This window comes from Saccoglossus kowalevskii, chromosome 4 (assembly GCF_978046115.1).
Source record: "Saccoglossus kowalevskii chromosome 4, keSacKowa6.1, whole genome shotgun sequence".
Classification (NCBI taxonomy): Eukaryota; Metazoa; Hemichordata; class Enteropneusta; family Harrimaniidae; genus Saccoglossus; species Saccoglossus kowalevskii.
This window is the reverse complement of record NC_140644.1, coordinates 29,395,919-29,419,351: the sequence shown is the minus strand read 5'-3', so window position 1 is coordinate 29,419,351 and position 23,433 is coordinate 29,395,919. Positions and strand designations below refer to the sequence as shown.

The window sequence follows — 23,433 nt, the reverse complement described above, 5'->3', positions numbered from 1 at the left end:
ATTGACATATTTGTTCTTCTCCTGTACAAAGATATGTTTTCTTTCATGTTGCACTCAGTATCACATACACTATAGGCGATATTATACTGCATATTTGTACGGGTTTTGCATACAGGATAGTGCCATCTAATATGTCTTCACTTTTCCCAATCACAGATTGATAATGTGTTTCAATAGAACATGTTTTGAGCAGTGCATGTATATAAATAATATTTATACAATTTAGAAATAAACAGTTTTAACACTTCAGCATAATCCCAATATTAATTAAACACACATCCCGCCGATCCAGATGTTAAAACTGCACTAGTATACACTAATTTGAATAAAATAAAAACAAAGTCAAATTTGACGTTTCCGCTTTGATGGCAGATTTTGTTTCACTACAACAACAATAATTATGTAATAATGATTTTGCAGTTGAGTAGAGTAGAGTACGTTTCAACTATTTGGTGAGTGAAGCATATTTTATTCATAAGTAAGTAAGTTATCAAGTGTTATCAAGTGCTGTAGATACATGATTTGTAGAATAATGCGGCTCGTCGTTTAGATCCACATTTTCATCAACCATCCACATATCATTGCTAACATCTTCCAATGGCTTGTATTCAGTGCCCAGCTGGTTGTTATCCACCATAGCCCATTTCTGGACGTCAACTCGCAACGTTACGAGAAAGGCAACAGCACCAATAATATTTACTATTGACGCAATCCAGCAAACAGTCTGCCATCGAAGAAGCAAGTTCTAGAAAACAGTGATAATAAAATAATGTATGCACACCTACAATCATATCTGCCTAGCTGACATATTAACACGTGACTGAGAGCGCACGCCTATAAGATTGGAGTACAATATTGTTGTACGAATTTGTGTGAATCCTATTAACGAGTTAGATTACCTTATTACAGTTTAGTACACCAATTAGAGCTGGAGCAAGAAGCCCACTCAAACAACTTATAAAATTGATCACCGAATAAATAACGCCCCCATAGCTCGGAGCAATTTCAAAGACATTCACTTTGAATGCTGCAGAAGAAGTGCTAGAAAATCCCGCTGATATAGCTACTAGTGCCACGGTCAGTGCTTCATTACATCCAGTGTACGCCACGACAATTAGCAGTGCAGCAGGAAGAATCATACCTAAAGAGAAACACATTAAGCTAACCAGTGATCTATCCTTCCTTAAAGTTTTATAACATATTCAGAACAACTAGGATCATTTAATTATTGTAAAAGCAATTATTATCGCATGATACATAATATTTAAAAACATAATCAGTCAGGTATTTTGTAATGGAAAAACAGATTATATTAAGTATAAGGCAGAGTTTAGTACCATTTTTGCTACAATATGCCCACACATTTGACCAATAACAAGTTCGTTCAGTATCGATACATTTACAAAATATCAGTGTGATATTTTAATGACGTGAATGCAAGTATCGATGTTTACTACTACATTATGCTTTACATAGAATGTGAAATATTGCAACACTTAACCAAATATAATTTTTGAGTCATCGTGTTGCAATTATGGTCAAGGTTAAATATTGAAGAGCTGCTAATTTACTTTATATCGAACAATCGAGTGACTGAATTTGTCAGAAATCCCATGCTGAAGGTTATACAATCATCTCAAGTCCAAAAATTTGATAGTAATGTAATTTCACATAGTTCATAGTATAGTTTGCTAGATCAATTCATCATACTTTACATGGCGGCGTTACAGTAGTTTAACTTTGATTTCATTTACTTATCATTTAGAAAATAGTTAAGAGATAGCACTGGCATGTGGACACTTTGTTACTAAAGAACGGCGTCATAAGAGTCACTAACATGGTTCACCTTTGACGGGAATCGTGTGCGCTCTGCATGTGCACGAGAACCTTTGTTTTCGCCAAGTTTATCCAGAAGTAATTCGAGGTTCCAAATTATCTGTTATTTGAAAATTAATAATAACCCGACTTATTACTACAAAATGGGCAGCTCTACTCACTTAATAAGGTGAACATTCTTCTTGTATTGATAACCGAAATATTCTTTCTTTTCACAATGACTTGCGACAACCAACCAAAGAACATCATGAATGCCCAAACACAAAATGCCGTCAAGGAAGACAGCATTCCATTCTAATGGCAAAATATAAATTAAAAAATGTGAATAAACATAAACACAATATTTACCTGAAATATTCATGATATAACACAACTTGCTAACACGATCTAATCAATCAACTAGCTAACTAGACAACTAACCAAACGAACCAACCAACCAATCAATCAATGAAACACATATTCAATCAATAAGATATATATAGAATCAGCATAATATAAGATGACGTAATTGATAAACAACCTTACTGTATTTATGTCAACACCGTACATTGTATGTAAGATGGTTGGCAAAGATAGAAGCAACAATAGCAAGTAACAGTTTTGACAAAACTTTGCGATGGCTTGTCCCCACACTTGCCTTGATGTCAATATAGATTTCCACGGAATATTTTGTTCCTGCAAAAATCGAAATGTCTCCAATCAAAGTATGTAAATCTAAAACTATCAATGATTTGACTAATCGTACAAAGCGATTTGAACTAATTGATATGTTTTTACCTGTTTCACACTTGCTATGGCATTTGATTGTTTTATGTAACGTCTTTCAGTTTCTGAGATTCGAGGGTGGTCATCGGGTGACTCAAACACCAACCACAACCACGTAAAACTTAGTACCAGACTTGCACACCCTGCGAGTTTTGAAAAAAAACAGTTCTTTCGTTTATCAGGGACATGCGTACATATTGTTTGAGAGTTGGGTTTAAATTAATATATAATGTTATTGTAGCCATTATTCCGTTAACGCACTAATATATATTTCGAATAACTGTAGATGTACTTCATATTCGACATGTTTCATATCCACACATGAATTGACAGTATGTTCATCGTTGGTTTATTTACTTTGTCAAAAGTGTGTATGTGTCCGTAGTTTGTCTGTACTATATCAACAATAATCATATTGAAATAGTCACATGTACAACAAAAGGAATCTAGAAAATTATATTTACCAAATAAGTAAAAACTAAATTCCCAGCCAACTGTGGCGCTCAGTAAACCAGAAATCCAAAACGACAATACACTTCCCATATAACTACCTAGTTGTCGAAAGAGATTGAGTATTATTGCTTAACTAATAACTTCGGAAAACAATCAGAAATGATAAAGTCCTATGAAGCAGTACATACAGAAATAAAGAATGACACATTGCTCATTATTGCATGATAACGGGCAATGACCGCACTTGCATCTCGGATATGTTTGGGTCGATCATGTTCAAACGTCAAACATAGATTTGGAGTATCATCATACATATACAGGTTTATTTGTTTTCGAGATGACTGAATAGCGGCCATTTTATTGTCACCAAATCATCAAATACAAATATTTCTGTCACTTCAAACCAGATATCGGTGGGATTTCGTTAAATTTTTCCAATGTACATTGAACTACATTCTGATGAATTTTGATGCATGTTATTTTGTTGAGTCAAAATAGCTGAATGAAGGCCATTTTGTTTTAATGAATGCTGTTAACGGTCCCGTTCAAGTTTCACATATTTACCATGTAGGATACAGATCTAAATGTGATCGTTTCTTGAACCAATGCAAAATATTTGGTATTTTGTTAAAAAGCATCCAAATCAAACGAGCTTTTCTGCTTTTTCAGAAACTTAAGAGCTATCGGTCATTTACACTTAAGAAATAGTTGTTCATTACAGGACCATGAAGCGTAACACATCGTTTTGCATAGGTTTCAAAATATCCAACGAGCAGTTATTTTGTTACTGAATGATGCTATGAGACTATAAACAGACCACGTTCACCACCATTACATCCGTTTTGCTGCCCAATTCAACATTTTGTTTGGTGCTAAAATCATCAGTATCAAGTACTGCTGCCATTTATTGAGAGTATCGGTAATTTGGGAATATCATGTCATATAGTTTTTATTTATGTCGGTTTTTAATATGGTCGAATGGTGGCCAATTAAATTTAACGAAAGATGATCCAGAAACACATGTCTTCTTTATCAATTGACATATTCACACATGTTGTACTATATGTACATACATTGGAAACGAAAGGCTCCTTTCGATTCCAATACCCCAGAAATTGAAAATACATTGCATTGAATGCTGTGAATAAATACCTCGTTATGAAAATATGTGTGCAAATAAAAACATTGTAGTTCTGTCTGACTGTATTATACGAATAAATCATTGATGGTGTAAATCTAACTTGCACCCCTCCCCGAAAGTAGTAAGTCGTTTCAAATTTAACTTTTTCTGTTCTACAACAATTTTTCCAAGGTAGCACTGTTATTTCGTAAAATGTTATTTCGTTATGTGAGTTGACTATAAATCTACCAAATCTTAAAAGATGTAATGAATCACACTATACCTGATGTCGCAAACGACAAAAGTTTACTCCTTTCTTCTGCAGGTGACCATCTTTCCCACATAGAGTAAATAACTAAATTCGTGAATATCAAGTACGTCATTATTAACAATATGAGAAACGTGATTTACGTGACCGAGCCATGTTACGGTGCTCGACATAATTTCACATAACTATGAAAAGACCATATTCATTCAAACTTGACAGTGAGAACTGCTCAGCAGCCAGAATTGTTCACCCTTTTTTCTAGATTGTGTGGTACATACATGTATTAACAATGAATATGAACAATATCCGGTTAGGGATTTTTGGTAAATATACGCGTCAGATATGAGTTACCAGATGACCACATACCTGGACAAAACCAAGCATAAACCTAACTGCAAAGCACGCGCCGAATCCCAACACGGCAGACGCCGGAGTCAGCGTCGACAGTAATGCAGAGAGCAGCAGACTTACGAGGTTTATATAATACGGCCCTGTTATTCTCGTCAGCGATAAATATATAAATTGTGAAAAAATGTGACCATATAAGTATGCAGAAAGAACGAGACCTTGTTGATAACTACTCCAATTAAATTCACCACCCTACAATTCAAAAACAAAAACAAATCGTTGTACAATGAGCACTAACTAACAATAATGTCACAAATATGTTGTATTTGGTGGACAACATTTATTCTCAATGTATGTGTGTCGTGTATCTTGTACGTGTGTCCTGTTTCCTGTAGCTTATATCATACTACATGCATATAACTTAGGCAGAGGGTTCTCAGAACCCGCCTATTCACATAGTTCATACCCACCATAGACTCCGGCCAGTCAAAATGACTATTTTGAACTGTAGGCATTAATCTGTGATTCAGCCAATGACGGAGAGAGAAATCTAGGTCAGGGGAAGGAAGCTCCATGAACTCAAGATTTTCCCCTTACGTCACGAACCACTGACCGAGGTAATAAGGCGGCGCCATATTAACTTCCAAGTCAGTCTCATTCTTTTACTGTGCACCAAGGACTAAGCCAACGCTATGGAAAAAGTGGGGTGGTCGGGGACCCGGAAGTCTATGGTATGAATATGTGAATAGGTGGGTTTTGAGAACCCTCTGCCTAAATTCACTATGTTCAATTGAAGATTCTAGACCCAAACTCTGGGTAAGTAGCTTTCAAAAGATGAGATCAAAACAGTTCTGCATGAGGGCATAGGTTCGAAGGCGAGACCTAGGTTCCAAGAAGCACTTGCAGGATAATTTTTTCTGCACAAATATCTCATATGCGCAGGGATCTGTGAGGTCTTCCGGGCCGGGTCAGTAACCAAAGCCAGACCCGCTTATGATGGGACACTCCCTAAACGAGACCCTCCTCAATGGAATGGGTATATCGTAGTAAGTGGTAAAGGCATTTGCATTCTCCAGAAGCCTGCCCTATGCACATGCTCGAAGGGGGCACCTGATGCAAGAACCAATGAGTTAGCAATCACATGGACCTCATGCGCCTGTACTTGGTGTCTTGGTGCCATGCCTCGACTCCTTAGTACGTCTCTTGAAGAAACTCGAATCGGCACTGAAGCAACCGTCGGGTTGGCAATGTTGCCAGCCGGGCGATGACGATCAGTTGTGGATCGTGTCCAGGGATTTTATTCCTGGCGGGAAACCCAATTGTCCATAAAGGCGGCACACCTGTCCAAGAAGGACAGGGCCCTTAGTTCAGCCTGATGCCTACCTGAGCTGAGGCCAAGCAGGAAGGCTATTTTCCACGTCAAAAGTTTGAGTGGTGCTAATTGCGGAGGCTCAAAGGAAAGTCTGCTTAGAGCAGCCAACACAACTGATAAGTTCCAATTGGTTGGTTCCCTCGTTTGGGGTCTCGGCCTCTGATTCAACAGTAAACAGTCTCCTAATGGTAGGGCAACTGGCTAGCCTAGTCCCCAGAGAATTCCAATAGTGGGTGACAAGGCTGACCTATAGCCGTCTGGTTGGAACAGCAGACCCATAAGTCCGGAAGCACCTCTGGTGTTTCTACTAACATTTCCAACAGTAGTGGAAAACAGACCTTGCTTGGCCCATTTGGCGCCACCTGCGACTAAGTGCAGATGCACTTTTGTCGAAGTTTCTCCAGTACCTTGTCAATTGCGGGAAAGAAGGAAAGGAATACACGTCTATGTGGGTCCACGAGGTCGACAAAGTGTCCCTGGCCCAAGCTCATTGAGTCGGCAGGAGTGTTGTGTACGTCGGGAGCTTGGCGTTCCGGGGTGTGGTGAATAGGTCTAATCTTGGACCATGCCACTGCATCCCATCAGTCTGCAGGTATTGGGGTATCCGCCAGTCTACGTTCTGAAGGTGGCACCACCACAAGAGGGCGTCCGCTTGACTGTTTCTTGCCCCTGGATGGTGGTCTGCAGGTAGCTTCAAGGGGACACACTGCCTGAGGTTGGAAATTACCTACCACCAGGAAAAGGCATCCCTAGCTTGGTTTAAGAGTGTCACTCGCTTCTCCAGTTCCCGTAAGAGAGCTCGGAATAACACGGCCTGGGAAACTACCCTGTTCTTGGAGGGACACAGAAGGAACGCTGACTCGGCATTTGGCTAGGTCGTTTAGGCAACGGGTCTGCGATGACCGTACCAAACCCACCTCCGTGTCGAACTCCATGCCCAGGAACACCAACTTGTGTTGGCTGATGGTGGGACTCGATTTACTAGGAAGCACAACTGGTCTAGAAAATGTGGTGTTAGCCTTACTGTTTGAGTTGTGTAGCAACCAGCCATTGTGTGATATGTATCGATGTGATGTGTACTGATGCAGCAGTAGCACCACCTGCTCCACACTCTGGTGAATACGTATGGAGCCATGCAAAACTCTAAAGGGAGCACCCTGCACTTGACTACTTGGCCCAACTGGGCGAATCAGGGGAGTCGCTGTCTCACTGGGTGTATAGGTATGTGCAGGTAAGTATCGCTCAAATCTAGCGAGGCTAACCAGTAGAAACATAACATGAGAATAATATGTTGCTCGGTGTTTATGGGAAGCACATACTGACTTAGTCTGCTTGAGTCCAGAACGGGGCGCACCCACCTGTAGTCTTCGGAACCACCAATACTTGCGGGTAGAAGCCCGGACGCAGGGTCTCCTATCCTGTGTATATCTCCTGTTCAATTGCTCTGGTAGTGCCCCGAACAGGGGCTAGTGCCAGAGGATGTTGAGATTGCAGTGGGATCTTGTGACCCGGTATCGCCATCTGGAGAGTCCAGGGATCTGTCCCGGAAGAGCTGGAACGCTTGCCGCCTGGCTACTTCTGGCCAGTGGTTGTCGATTTTGGTTGTTACGCTTTATCAGCTTGCCCTTGGCAGAGGCCAAACTGGCTCGCGGGTCTCACCTGTACCAGCTTGTCAGTGGGATCCCGAAGCACCGAGACTGCTCCTACAGTGACAACAGCCAAAACCGCAGTCCACTGTACAGAGGCAGCCCCTGCCATGAGAGCAAGATGACACTGCAGGATATCACACAAAGCCATGTGGTGTCCCACTAATGGCTGTGTCTGCTGGTCTAGGAGGCTGGTTCGTTCTGCCTTTGAGACTTTACTGGCAGCACAAAACAATGCATTCCAGTGGGCTGGCCACAACTCAAAGTTGAGGGTTGCCACTCTGCTCTCAGTACGTGGATTGTTTCTGACTGAACAGTCGAAATATTCCATGAATGCGGCCACTCTCTTTACCCGTCCCACTGAACCAAACAATTTGTGGTACCAGGGTTGGAAGAGGAACCAAAGGATTCGATTGGGTGTGGGATTTGACTACAGACTGGCACCAGTCTCAAAGACCGCTCGATTGGGTAATGCTTGGTTCAGCAGGAAGGTTTGAGCATACAATTACCCGACCAGGACTTAGGACCTAGGCCTCTATACCACGGGGGACCAGAGTCCGCCCTTCAACACTGTCTGTACGTTCCACCCTACGTCCAGCACTCGGCCAAACCAGGAGAGTTCGCAGTTGGTATTGCTTTGGATCCCGTCGTCTGGATCCTGGAAGAGACAGTCCTACCGAGAGTGACTGTTGCAGGATAGAGGGTGGGGTGAACATCGGGTGACCAGTAGCGGGGGAAGGACTCAGGAAAACACAATTAATTCATTGTGGCTGGTTTCAACAGATCCCTGGCTGGCAGAATAGGGGGGGGGATGTCAATGTGCAAATCCCTGGGCTGCCCCCTCTAAAATCTGAGGCCTGACAACAAGCTCCCCCTTCTCCATTGGCTATCTGTGTACTAGGTCTCGGCGGAGACCCGGTACCACCAGCCTTGCCCCTCCTGCTTCCCAAAAATAAATGGGAAGGACAGGCTGGGATCAGGGGGATCCCCGGAGGAAGCATCATGCATGCAAATATAGCCTGCTGGTGTGCATCTCCTCCCGGCTTGCTAAAACAAGAGGCAACTGCAGTGGAAACAACCTGCTTCCTCTGCATGTGGTCTACCTGACCAGCAAGGGATGCAATTTGTCCAGGCAGATCCTCAACCAAAGCCCGAGTCTTGCAAGTTCTAGTGCCTTGCAAGGATGAGTCCACAGAAGGACCCGCAACGGGCCCCATTGGAGGACAAACCTCCAGTGGCACAGCCTCGCCGTCGCTTGTATGATCGGGTAAACTGCTGCCTGCAGGAACGTGTTACCCTTCTTGCTATCCTTTTCTAACAACACATTGATAAAAAAACAAGACATGCATGATAAGAGGAACGAATTACAGTTAAAAGGTACACTTAAAGGGATACAAAAATCGTGGCCAAATGCGTCACCCGGGTTGTCTTTTTCTTTGTTGTATGCATTGCACACAAAACGACGACACAGGAGTAAAAAAAAATAAGAAAGACTTATCCTACCAGCCACAGCATCGACTGCCACGTAGGTGACAGCTAGTCAGAACAAAAAGTCGGACAGGAAAAAATCTGATGACTGATCAAACCGCTCTTATCGGACACAACACTCGGATGCGGAGAAAAACGAGACTGACTTGGAAGTTAATATGGCACCGCCTCATTACCTCGTTCACGTGGTTCGTGAGGTAAGGGTGAAAATCTTGAGGTCATGGGGCTTCCTCTGACCTAGAGTTCTCTCTCCATCATTGGCTGAATCGTAGATTAATACCCACAGTTCAAAATAGTCATTTTGATTGACCAGAATCTATGGTGGGTAATTGAATGTAGTGAATTGGCTTGGTTGTATCTCACCTTCTGTTTTGGATTCTCTACTGTGTTGTCATGATTATTGCTATCAATATTGCACTGCATTCGTGTATCATTCACTGATTGTTCATTGGTAGTTGTTTTCACCATAGCAACTATGGTAATACTTAGATTATATCGCAGTGCTTCTGTGTTTAATGACGAAAGAAATAAAAGCAGGCACAACACATGACGTGCTTCAAGCAGATCAGTAATCTGTGAATAAATAAGTGTGAGTAAGTGAGCGAGTGAGTGAGTTTTTGAGTGTGATAGTGAGTTAGTGAGTGAGTTTGTGAGTGTGTTAATGATTGAGTGAGTGTGTTAGTGAGTGTGTGGGTGAGTGAGTGAGTGTGTAAGTGAGTGTGTGTGTGAGTTTGTGTGTGAGTGAGTGAGTGGGTGAGTGAGTGTGTGAGTGAGTGAGTGAGTGAGTGAGTGAGTGAGTGAGTGCGTGAGTGAGTAAATGAATGAATGAATGAATGAATGAATGAATGAATGAATGAATGAATGAATGAATGAATGAATGAATGAATGAACGAATAAACGTGACAAGCCAAACCTTATGTTGGTTATTTTGTTTTCATATGTGACTCTCCGCGATGATATGAACAGTCTCATCACGGTTTTAAGTTGCAAATCAAACAATTACCCACACATTGCAGAGGAAATAATTCTGTATTCTGCTAGATATTTTAGGTAGTTATTTTGACCGATGGGTAGAACTGTCTGCAGTTGATTGAAGTATTGAAGGAGTTAAGGACTTAGTAATGAGAGATCAGTTGAGGAGTGCTTTTAGTAACGAGTTGTCCATTGCTATAGATGAAAGATAACCCAAGTCAGTTAAAAGAAACAAAACGGTGTGCATTGCCGTGGGATAACTGTCATAAAGTTGATTGACAGGTCATACTTGCTTATAACTCTGGAAGGACAATCAGAATCTACCAGATGTGCTTGTGATTGACATAACAATGGATGTTTACAATCTACTGACTTGCCTACGTGAGACAACTGCTAGCAAGACACCATTCTGATTTACTCATGTGGAAACCCTGTTGGTGTACCATTTATGTTTATAAATTGGCTGGACTGAGGACAGTTGTGGTCCCTCATTTAAACTGAATACTCTGTGTGCTGCTGCTAGAATAATGTGAGACAAGTGATACAGGCTTCAACCATCATTCTGTGAGACTTGTATGAACTGCTCTGCGATCTCCCGCGGTGCCCTCCAGAATAACAGCGCTCCTCTGCAAGTACGACTCCTGTATTTCGTCGTCGTTGTGTTGTAGAAATCATTGACTGTCATCAATTGTCACATCCTGGAACTTTGTGAGTTATCTCCAATGTACACTTCTCTAGACACTCCCCTATTTCAGGGATTTATTCATTGTATTATTCATTGCATCATTGTTGTAAATATTTTGAGAGGCTAAACTTGATATTTTGGTGATTTTGATTTAATTATATTTTAAAAAGTTGTCAATACCAATATTTGGTTTATAGCACTTACTGACAATATTTTAAAGATATGAATATATTATTTTTTAAGTCTATATATAAATACACACATGGTATCCGATTATGTACCGAATGATTTTGTAAAATCTTTTTATAATTGCTTTTGCAAACGCCTGTACAATGGTCATTGACGGGTATCCTGGGAGCAAAACAACGTAGTCAAAGTCAATGTACATGCATCATGTACTTACCACATTACTACTGCAGTGTCTTGGTGATTTCATTCTGTTCGATATCTTGAATGTAAATGCTATGAAGATACAGATATGTTCAAAATCACTTCAGGACGGCAGCTTTGGGGTGTAAATTAAATGGTATCTAGTAATCAAATACACATTCACAAGGCTCAATATTCTAACTTGTATTAATCAAAACTATATCACAAAGCTGGGAATCCCTAGGTGGACAGGGATGCATAACGTATATCACATTGTCAAATTTATTATACATAGTTAACACTAACATGAGAAATATGCTTTGAAATTGTATTGGTGAACGGTATCGGTGTCGCCTTTGGAGGTTGATGTGCCTCATACACGACCTGATTAAATGGACACGCGGATATACATTAGTGAGAGCACTGATTGGGTGGCACACGCGGGTTGAATGGAAAAGTGTATGTTAGGGAGAGCACTGATAGGATGGTTGCCTACGGTCATACATGGAAGCCGCTGGTTAGTAGATTGGCAAAACACCATTGTTCATTCTATGATACAGGGCGTGTCTTCATAAACTATTATGTGATGATTCAAGTGGCTGATTTTCCCTGCAAGTGTTGTGGTAAACTGTCTGCCAACATGCAACTGTAGGGCTAGCATTCTTCGGAAGGCAACCGTGCTAAACTGCATCGCTACTAGTCGACGTCTACGATAATTACAATGGGTGAATTGTTGAAATACCGAAGAACACCCAGAGTTTGCATAGCACCCCCCACACATAAATAAAGATATCCCATTTGGGATTGAGGGTTTATTGTAACGAATTATTATTTTGAGAAATTACTCAATAATTAAATATACCATTATTGCGACCGATATTTAGTAAATTATGTTGTCAGCCATCATAGATATATTGTCATTGTTATGTCGTGCTTCGAATGCCTTGGTTTTCTATGGGTATTTGTAAATGTATTTACACATTTATTTGCTATGTGGCAGAACTTGTTATTCTTACTTATGTAAGGGAGTTTTTTTTGGTATTGACGTAAGGGCCAATGACCCGGAGTTGATGTTTCACGATGATTTTAGGAAATTATTAGACTACACCTGACGGGCGAAAGAGTTAAAACTTGGCGCTTGGGCACTCTATTTACAGCTTTGTTCACTCACTACCGGACACTAAAAATATAATTGTTCAATCAACGAGGATGCCATTCAACTACAACTATAACTACAACGTCAAAGATTTAGTACAGACAGATCCCATTGTTCAGCCACCGTCGTCCAGAAAAAGAACAGTCAAGAAAGAATACGAACATTGTAAAGTAAGAGTTCCACGTTGTTATTTTGATATGTCACACTTAATGTTTATTGTAGACAAGAATTCTAGTGTGATTGGACAAATATTATGTTTGAATTATAATACAAGTCAGTTTAATACATTCGGTTCTTTGTTTCGTGTTGTATTATTACGAGTCATTTCCCGCACGTAACAGTCAGCCATCCCAGTTATAATGTCAGTCACCTTATTTATAGGTTGAAAGTATGGTTTTCAGTATTTATACTTTTTGACACAAATATATAGCAAAATAACACCAATTAAAAAGTGCGAATTTGACACATTCTGTGTACTTGCAAACATTAGTCAGTGTTTCAGGTCTTGAATGACTGAATATGATTAATTATTCTTTGATTTAACAATAGTACTGTGTGCATAGCACATAAGTGTACAGTCATATGAAGCCACTACTTATTCTATTGTTCAAAGTGAAATAGGAATTGAGGTCAAAAATGTTTGAAACATTTCAACCCGAACACAGAAATCTAAGCTATACAAGTAACCTGTAGATTACTGTGTGGTTAATATTTTTTATATCGATTTTTGTTGCATTTGCAGCAAATAGTTACCAAACATTGAGAAATCTATAGGATTGAATATACCCCACAACTGGCTTCACATGCATTGTTCATAGTTCATATGGAGCTTACACCAGGATTTAATTACAGCACCTAGGCGGTATGTGGTTACAGCTTAATGTTCCGAGTAATCGCACGAAATTGACATGACAATAGAAATTCATTAAAGACTGGCACTCCCATGCAATTAACAGCGAGTGAAATTCCTGGGATTGAAACATATATTTTGAAGTCACTGATGTAGGCAACGAATAACTGCAAGTTGACATAAAGAGAGGCTGAAATTATAATTAATTTGTTTATTTCAATTTCTCCTGACGTCAAATAGAATACACTGGTGAAACACGGTAGTAACTGCGGGTGAAAGGATGTTTTGGGGTGTAGTTTACAATGTATATGGAGTGGTAGGGTCGGGTGTAATGTGTTCATTTCCAACTATTATGAAGTCACGTAGAATTTCACTTAATTTATTTTTGCTGACATGTTTTCAAGCATTACATGTGAATCCAATTTTCACTGCGCTGTGTCTCAATAGAGTACGAGGGAAATGGCATATTCACTGGAATTTGTTTCAGGGGAAAAATGTTTTCAGTGATAATGAAGTATTATGACTGAAACCCTCCCCGTGGCTTTCATTGCGTATGGAAGTTATTTTCACGAGTGATGCGGTGTATCCTGCTGCCGTGTATCCTGCTGCCGTACTTTCACGAGCGAAGCCACGGGGGGGGGGGGGGGGTTCTGTTATTATACATATGTCCCATATTTGATTATTTCATATTAAAAAAAGAACGTGCAACAAACCGGGATAGAAATTTAGATCGGGGAACCCAATTGCCTATTAATATGCTCCAAGACAGTGCTGCGACCTAGCAACGCTTGTCAGTGTAGAACGCGTGTCGCTGTACGTGTGAAAATAAAATAATCAGACGTCTAATTTGAGTCATTGTCCGAATAAATAACTCGTGGATGTTTAAGCGCGGTGGTCGTAGCGCAGCGCGTGTTCGAATTTCATGTAAATAAACAATGTATTTTACACGCGTTGTATACGTCGCTATGAGTCCCATATCGAACAGGACGCGACACGACGACTGTCGCGCTTTAGTTGGGACCACGACAGAACCAGAACTTAAACTGGGCGACTGCGATACACGGTTGATATTGAAGTTAAAAGTTCCTCCACAGATCTGTGCATTGGCAAACATGCCGTGCAACTGCGGTACTCCACTGACGGAATGACTTTTGTTGAAATCGGTCGTCGCTGACTCATGAGCTGCACACTACAACCTCGTTTGTGATGTTGCTTGCTGGTCGTGGATAGACTGAGTCTTGGTTACCGGTTAAATTTTGCTAATTTGGCGTTGGTAATCTTTATTTGGAACTGAGTAACGCCGCAACGTCGCCAGCAGAAACCTCATGGTATATCGATGTTGATGGTTGCGGCTCCATATTAATCGGAGATTTTACTGCGGGTCCAGGTAGCGGGTGGATCTTCCGAGAGCCCTTCAAGATTTATAAAACTCAGTTTCCGGGTGATCAACAAACATTAAGTTCTCCCAATCCTAGTATTCTATGTGATTTGTTTAATTAGCTCACATTCAAGCAACAATGCAGATTTCCCAGTGGGAGTGAGGCTATTCGACTCTGCCACTAAAAAATAGGGGTGTTTTTAGCAAAAAACGAATAACCCTGGAATACACACAATATACTGAATTTCGGAACAAATCGTGCATTACTTACAGCAGCAGAATACCACAGAAATATCAGACGAAACATGAAAACACTATATATTGTATTTCAGCCTGAACCCTCTATATTGCAATTCAAGGAATTAACCCCATATGTGCATCCATTTCCCACCTTGGTATCACCCACCCCTGAAAACAAACTCTGTGTTGTTAAAGAATACATACATGTCACATTACACATTTTTCTAGTATCTTAATAAAACTTATACACCTACCTCAGTTTTGTTTTTAATGTATGTACATACATACAAACGAAACTGTCTTGATGACCGTCATACGACGCATTACACTGTACTGGTACTGGTACAGATTAAAATGGACAATACGATTCGACATTCTATAAATAACAGTAATACATTCATACATTTTAAAAATATACCACGAGTCGTAAATATCACTGACTGAGATCATGATATTGTTGGAGAAAATCAAATTTTATAAACCCTAAAAGGAAAAATAAAAAATGATGTACCTACTATGATATGAATTGTAGTAAATATAATTGATTGGGATTTCGATTGGCCGACAATAACATTCGACACAACATCCATGACAGTAATAAAATTACTATTTGTTTTATTTACCGAACAACAAATATCATTAATTGCCTGAGTAGTTTGTAATAAGTTGTTTGCGTATTAGAATTAATACTCTTGGACACGCTATCGCCATTCAGAGTACTAAATTTATATAAAAGGTTTGACAAACTAACAATCGTCTGTAATAGCACTTGCATAGACATGCATCCTGTGTCAATTTGTTAGCTTTGGAACGTTTCCAAGTAAGATACAAACAGTCCATTCAGTACAGTTTGAATGACATACTTGTTACCAAACGCTTCAGCGTGGTATTAAGAATTTGTTTTCAGGGTTGGGTGATACCAAGGTGGAAAATGGTTGCACATATGGGGGTAATTCATGGAATTGCAATATAGAGGGTTCAGGCCAAAATACAATATATAGTGTTTTCATGTTTCGACTGATATTTCTGTGGTATTCTGCTGCTGTAACTAATGCAAGATTTGTTCTGAAATTCAGTGTATTGTGTGCACTCAATGGTTATTCGTTTTTTGCTGAAAACACCCCTATTTTTTAATGGCAGATTCGAACTAGGTTCACTTCCACTGGGAAATATGCATTGTCGCTTGAATGAGAGCTAATTAAACACATTTTCCAGACCGGCGAAAGAGTATGTAACAGCCAATTGTAACAGCCTATCACGTGATTTTACTCAGAATGTCAACATGGAAAGAGGCTATTCCATTTTACGCAGGAATAATTGGGAATAGAATATGTGAAGGATTGTATAAACAGAGATGTGTATACTGAAAAGTAATATCTATTTTTTTGCATCGCTGAGCATTTCCTTTTTAGTATACTGGTTTAAAAATGCCAAATTTGCATGATTTGCGATGTTTTTTTTTATTAAAACGCCCCTAATGGTTGAATTACGGGTTTGAAGGAGAATGTAACAGCACACCACGTGGTTCGTTTGAATACAATGGTGAAGGATTGGAACAATAGGGCACCGTCCAATCTCGATGGAATGTTTCGAATCAGTCATACGTAGTTTAAATTAAGTTAAAAGTTCCTCCACAGAATTGTGCATTGGCAAACATGACGTCACAACTGTGGTACTCCACTGACGGAATGACTTTCGTCGACAGAGGTCGTTGATGAGCTGCACGCTAGCTACATGTGACTTCGCTCGTCGTGGATTGAATGAATCTTGATTTCCGGTAAAAATGTCGCTATTTTTGGCGTTGGTAATCTTTATTTGGAACTGGGTAACCTCCTGGTACTTTGATGTTGATGGTCTATGATAGAGCTCAGTCAACGTACCTCAAGTTCTCTCAATCGTAGTATTCCATGTGGTGCACACCTAATATGCCACAAATGTTGCTGAACGATTTGAACTGGATAAAAATAGCAGACGAAAATTTGTTCGGTTGCCAATGAAAACAAGCCGGTAGGCTGGTTGGCGGTCCGCTCCGTTAAAAAACCAGCAACATGTTTTTGGCAGTTACCATGGTAGGATATGAACGTGAAGCTAACGTCGGTTTATAACTAAAACAGGGCACCTTATACGAAGTTCGCAAAATAACATTAAGTTTTTAGAAGTCACTTTATTTTATTGCTTGGACGTATTCTGCCGTTAAATGTATTATTTCCAACCGTTTTGCGATAGTATTTTCTAGATTGGAGGCAGCATTTACATTTTATTCAAAGTTGCGTTGGGATTACGTTGATACAGTGTAACATCGTCGGCGCCAGTGATATCTTACCAGTGCGCAACATAGCCAAAATAAAAGGCATGATCATTAGAACATTGCTATTACAAGACTGGTAGGAGTAATACATTTGGGGCGAAAGTATTAAAAAACAGATTTTGGCTGTTGCCATGGTAGTGGTGGGTCAGGATTATTTTTCCAATTAGTGATGGTACGACCTACCTGTCAAGTATGAACAATCAGCCAAGCCAAAAAAAAATCACAGAAGAGTTAGTTAAAAAGCCATACCTGGTGAACATGAACAATTACTCTAAATTTGGGGTCAACTTTCTCATTGATGAAAAAAGATATCAAATAGTAACTTTGTGCCCACACTCAAGCCGAATACAATGAGCCATGTCTGAGGTTTTGTATTCTAAATTTGTATTCTAAATTTGTAGGAGATACATTTAGCTTTTTACTGTTGATATGGCAACCCTGGACCAACATTTTAGCAGATTTTTCCTAATAACTAGGGTGAAGGTGTGACCTACCTGCCATGTTTGAGTGAAATCGGCCAAGCCAAAAAAATCACAGAAGAACTAATACGTGAAAACACTGGAAATAACACAGACAAATGATTTGAGGAGCAATCTTAGTGGAGCGGATTGCCAATACCATGTTCATTTGCATATTGACCGTGCAAATACCGAAAACATTATTGCATGGGTGATATGCAAATTAGTTTTAGTCAAAATAAGTGACTGCCTAGAAGTACCATTATTGTTGTTCAGATTTTATTTCACTCGGCAAGTATATTCATGTACCCGAGGGTAAAATATCGCACTTCTAAATATTGTTCCATTCTGCTATGTTTCGAAAACGCTACTCTTGAAAGGACTACTTTGTTTGCATATGGGGTGTGGAAATACCGATTTTGATTTCAGAGAAGAATCAAAATAAACTGCAGTACATGTGTAATAATGTGGTATACTTCATTTTTACTGAAAACATTTTCCCCTGAAATAAATTCCAGTGAAAATGCCATTTACCTCAAACTTCATTGAGACACAGCACAGGGAAAATCGGATTCACATGTAATGTTTGAAAACGTTTCAGCGAAAATAAATAAGGTGAAATTCTATGTGACTTCATAAGAATTGGAAATGAGCAAATTATATGAAACCCGACCCTACCACTCCATACACAATGTAAACTATAGCCCCAAAACTTCCGTTCACTCATGGTTACTACCGTGTTTCACCAGTGTATTCTATTTGACTTCAGAAGAAATTGAAATAAACGAATTATATGACAACGAACTTAATTATAATTTCAGCCTCTAGTTCAGCACTTATTGAATAAACTACCTCGTCTTTATGCCAACTCGAAGTAATCGTTCATTGCCTACATCAGTGACTTCAAAATACATGTTTCAATCCCAGGAATTTCACTTGCTATTTTCTATTGTAATATCAATTTTGCGATTACTCTGAACATGAAGCTGTAACCACAAACCGTCTTGGTGCTGTAATTAAATCCTTGTATAAGCACACCGGTTAGGTAGGCTTGAACTATGCATGTGAAGCCAGCTGAGAGGTATATTCAATCCTATAGATTTATCATTGTTTGATAACTATTTGCTGCAAATGCAACAAAAATCAATATAAAAATAATACCCATACAGCATTCTACATGTTACTTGTATAAACCTAGAGTTTAGACTGTAACAACTCCCAGATTAAAATAAAACTGATGCTGATTTTGCAATGCTGAAACATACAGTTTATGCAAATATTTATATAATAACATTCTGCACCCTTTCCAATGTTGAATTAATGACGCGCAACCATAACAACAAGCTGAAAGAATTATTCCCTATTGATTACTGCTCCACCATAAAACACAAAAAACTAGCAACATCGTTATTGTTATAATAATAACAAGGTTATTTGATTCATGACTTTACTAAGCATGTGAAATAAAGTGACCCTGATTATATAACCAGAAGGTTAAACCATGCTGAGAGTTGAGACATAAGTTAATTGCATCACCTCATTACATGACAAAATATCTTGACAAATGAATATTATACAAATAATATGCTTTACCATGCCAAATGCCAAATATTCGTAAATAAGATAAGTGTACAATATGACCAAGGAATGGAAAAATATAGCAAGTCTGGTATTTAATCTACTCATTCTCAGATTAGAATCATCAGAATAAAACCGAACAATTCATTTTGAAAATCACGGCCACGTAAACTAAAATGCGGCACCTAATCGACTATAGTTGAGTTAATGGAGTTTATTTTGTATTGTTTATGTTTATAACGCCAAGTATTTGAGTACTAGCCAATGTTGAGTTTAGTACAGATGACGCTTTCTAGGCTTTTCATTTTATGACTTGATGCTACTGAAGTGAGCCCGGGTATAGATATATGAAATATATCATACATATATGGATCATATTGACAACTTGTGACTCGACTGATGATATTTTAACACGTCTACAGTGCTCATATAGGCAATAGTCTTTTTATTAGTCACGGGCTCAAATTCTTATCAGATATCGAATAGGTGAGACCATAGTGAAACAATTAAGAGTTCAAGAAAACTGCCCAAAGTACCATATACCATAAGTGACCCTGGTGAACGTTTCCTGAAAATTGGCCGTATGTAGTTCATTCTAAACAATTGCCCATAACTGTTGGAACTATAAATAGATGTTGTGGGTCACATTTCATGAAATTGCTAACAACTCTGAAACTAAGAATATAATAAAAAATCAACTAAACAAGAATCCTGTACGTTAAATATTCTTGAAAAATCCCCAAATTTGCAAAAATCGTTACTGAACATATATGACCAATCCAGATCATCGTATCTGACTCAGCTTCTTTTTCAGAATTACTTTAAGTCGTTCATTTTACCAGATATATTCAATTTTATTAGTTTATATGTTGTGATCTCTTATAGAAGTCGGCTACATGCACATGCTTCAAAGATCCTTGTACGGGTGAATATCCATAGTTTTCTATCTGTTAATACATGTTTGAGCTAATTCCATTTTTGAAAAATACAATGCGGGAATGTATATAACATCGTTATTTATGAAATTGTGTTCTAAATATCTAAACTTACAGACACTTTTAACAGGTAGTGTTTGATTGAAATTAGTGATGGTTTGCTCTTAAGTTTTTCATTCAAGTTGAAAGCCATGGTTTTCGTTTTATTGATTGATCTTGTTAATCCTTCTCCTGAGAATGTAGCATTGTGCATGTTCATTATAAATAAATTAGAAAGTTTATCTATAATAAATTATCTGTAATTTTGTTTAATTTAATTCAATAATCAACACTAAAACACAGCAACAACTCCACCGCTCCATTTCTGTTGTTCAATTACTACCTGACAATTGCTTTCGAAAAATATGATTACGATGTGTTCAACAAACCGATTAGATTATTGTCTCTTCGAAAACATATTTTGAATATAACATCGCGCGGACCAAGTAGATTTTTGGTAGCTCGCGAGAATGCTTTTTTATTGTAGAATAATACTCGTGAATAAATCGTAATCATGCAGCAGCAGACAACATATTTGTTTGAAAATCCAAATGTTCTATAGTGTTCATGTCAGTCCATGATGGACAGTATCTCTAAAGACAGTTATTTCCACAATTTAATGCACGTTTGTGGAACTCACTTTATTAAACACATATTTTTGATAGCAATGTAGCAATGGGAACAATATTTGTAACTAGGGCAATTTTTATGATGACTTTTATAATTTTCATTGAAATTTACAAATACAAAACAAATACATTTGAAAGCTAATTTAGAATTAAATGTGAAGCAGCCAAATGTTTGTCAAAAAGTTGCTAATTTCGTCTCTTGAAAGTTAAAGTTGTCCGAAAGTGGCGTACATGCAGAATCTGCAGGACACGAAATTCAAATAATATAATGTTCCTGCAATGATTTCTCTATTCAATACGTTACTATATGTCAAATTGATTACATAAAGGCATTATGTTTATAACATTTCAAGTTTTAATTGATATGTTATTTTGCAGTATACAGTTTACAGTACATGGTCGTTGGTGCAATGAATCATTAAATATAAATATTCTGATGAATGAGGTAATTGTACAGTCGATGCGGATTATCAATATTCATGTAATTGTCTTTCACCGCATCTATATCACAAATATGGGCATGTATCACGTATTACATATGTAGGTCCATGACGGACTAACGTAAAGACGAACACCTAAATTCGCAAAGTATTGTCTGTAGAACTTGACATCTCCAAATTAACATGTTCCAATTAAGACTACGGAATAGCACAAGTATCTCAAATTTGACATTGAGAAGGGTGGATCTCTACACAAGAGGCCGCCATGTTTGATGCACATTCTATTTGCTAAAATGTTCCAATCTACCCAGACCCAGTAATAAAACAACCTGCTCCTCATATTGTAATGCAACCAACCCTCACATTATACAGGAAACCAGTGCTTTGAGTTTCTGATGCACGTGTAGATCTTCAGAAAGAAAACTATATGAATGGCCTGACTAATTTCGAAGGCTACGACTAACGTATTTGACTTGCAGGACGAAAACGAAAGTACGCAGCATGTATAATGATAAAATGCTGAGGTCGGCATACAACAACATTTTGAATATTCTTGAGAATTGCCCCTTATTACAAACACAAAAACAGTCAACAGCTTAAAGGTCGTATTATAAATTAGGATCACCACATTTCTCATGATACAATATTTTACCCCCCAAGACCAAAGCAAATAAATCAAATTTAATTGAGCAGCTATATCACATATCTGTTAGCGCGTGAAGAATAATTACCATGAACAGTGTCTAGTCTAGAACATAGACAAGTTATGTTCACCCTGTCACAATGAATTACATCAAGCAATGTGCACATATAATTTGCCCAGTATGCATTGCACTAAATAATTTGGAAATAAAAATAAAAGCAAGTATCTTCAATTCATATTTGTGAAATAATTGAAATTTAACGTCATGTGAGCTGTGACAAAATTGTCACTATTTTGGATGTTATTTGTTATTGTCTAGTTATTTGTGTTTGTAGGTTATAGTATTGTAAAGTAACTTTATTGAATAAACTCATCATATAATAAACTTAATAGTGCTAAGTCTGTTGCCTAGTAACTAGTGCACAGGTGTACATGAATCAGGTCATAGTTTGATTTGCAGTGTGCTGGTATGCGAGTGTGTATTGTAAGTTAGTGGTATGCACTTACAGGTGGGTGTATGGAAGTTTACTAGAGTAGGCTGGAGTGATGAATAGAACTGCTTTTGTGATGCAAAGTAGGTCAGTGTGCTTGGTAATTCTGCAGTGTGATGTGGTTAGTTGTCCATCAGTTGTCCAGGAGTGAGCATCTCCTGCAATTCTACTCGTGGTGACTCGTAATTTTACTATCAACTGGCAAGGCATTCAGGCTTTGAGTTGGTGGGAGTCAGTGGTAACTTCGCTGTATTCGGTCAGCCAAGTATATAGAGTAGAGGTCTGCCAAATTGGTTTTGCAGCTTGGGGATATTCCTGAGACTTGGAGATTCCATCTTTTGGTGAGGGAGATGGACAAGACGCCAGCACATAGAAACTATGACCTGCGACGGTGAGCCGTCGTGATGCATGGAGCATGGAGCATGGAGCGCAGTCTGAGTGGAAGGCTGTGAAGTGGAATTCTAGATTGTGTGGAGTGAAGCAAGTGTCGAGCAAGTGAACGTTTGAACTTACCGGCCAATAGGACAGTCTGAACGTGTTGTGTGACGTGTTCATGAGGGCTAACCGGTTGTATTACCAACTTGTAATGCTAGTTCTTAATTTACTGCTTGTATTTATAATGTGTATGCTTCACGCATTATTGTAATTTTGATGAGCGTGTAGTCTAGTTTGTCTTATAATTGTATGCGGTTTTACGGATTGTGACATGTATTAAATATAACTAGTAATATTTCCCTTAGCATCATCCCATTGTGTATAGAACTCACTACCAGCTTAATAAAGCGTATTAATTCTGAACCGCACACTGGCGTGATTTCTGCTTGTTATTTTATTGCATGTGCTGCCTGCTAGAAAAAATCTGACATGAGCATGGAAAGTGAACTCAAGGTATGACATCACTTACAAGTTCTCAGGCACCTTGATTTTCAGTGAAGGCAGTCACTATTTACCACTTTTCTGATTGAA

At 38.7% G+C, this 23,433-nt stretch overlaps 1 protein-coding gene across 1 annotated transcript; it reads right to left on the bottom strand.

Moving 5' to 3' along the window:
* Positions 1 to 490: 490 nt before the first annotated feature.
* LOC146747349 (sialin-like) lies at positions 491 to 4,557 on the bottom strand. Its single transcript, XM_085498383.1, has 5 exons — positions 4,458 to 4,557; positions 2,614 to 2,744; positions 1,998 to 2,130; positions 900 to 1,141; positions 491 to 745 (listed from the first exon to the last, which is right to left on the bottom strand). Exons 1-5 carry the CDS (start codon positions 4,555 to 4,557, stop codon positions 491 to 493), a joined length of 861 nt encoding a protein of 286 aa, XP_085354509.1.
* Positions 4,558 to 23,433: the final 18,876 nt, after the last annotated feature.

Bases quoted from the DNA above. Each gene is read 5' to 3' on its own strand.
- LOC146747349 (XM_085498383.1), bottom strand. From the start codon at position 4,557: ATGACGTACTTGATATTCACGAATTTAGTTATTTACTCTATGTGGGAA. The intron at 1,142-1,997 runs GTGAGTAGAGCT...GTTTCTCTTTAG, and splicing joins AAGAATGTTCACCTTATTAA to GTATGATTCTTCCTGCTGCA. The intron at 746-899 runs GTAATCTAACTC...ACTGTTTTCTAG, and splicing joins GTGTACTAAACTGTAATAAG to AACTTGCTTCTTCGATGGCA.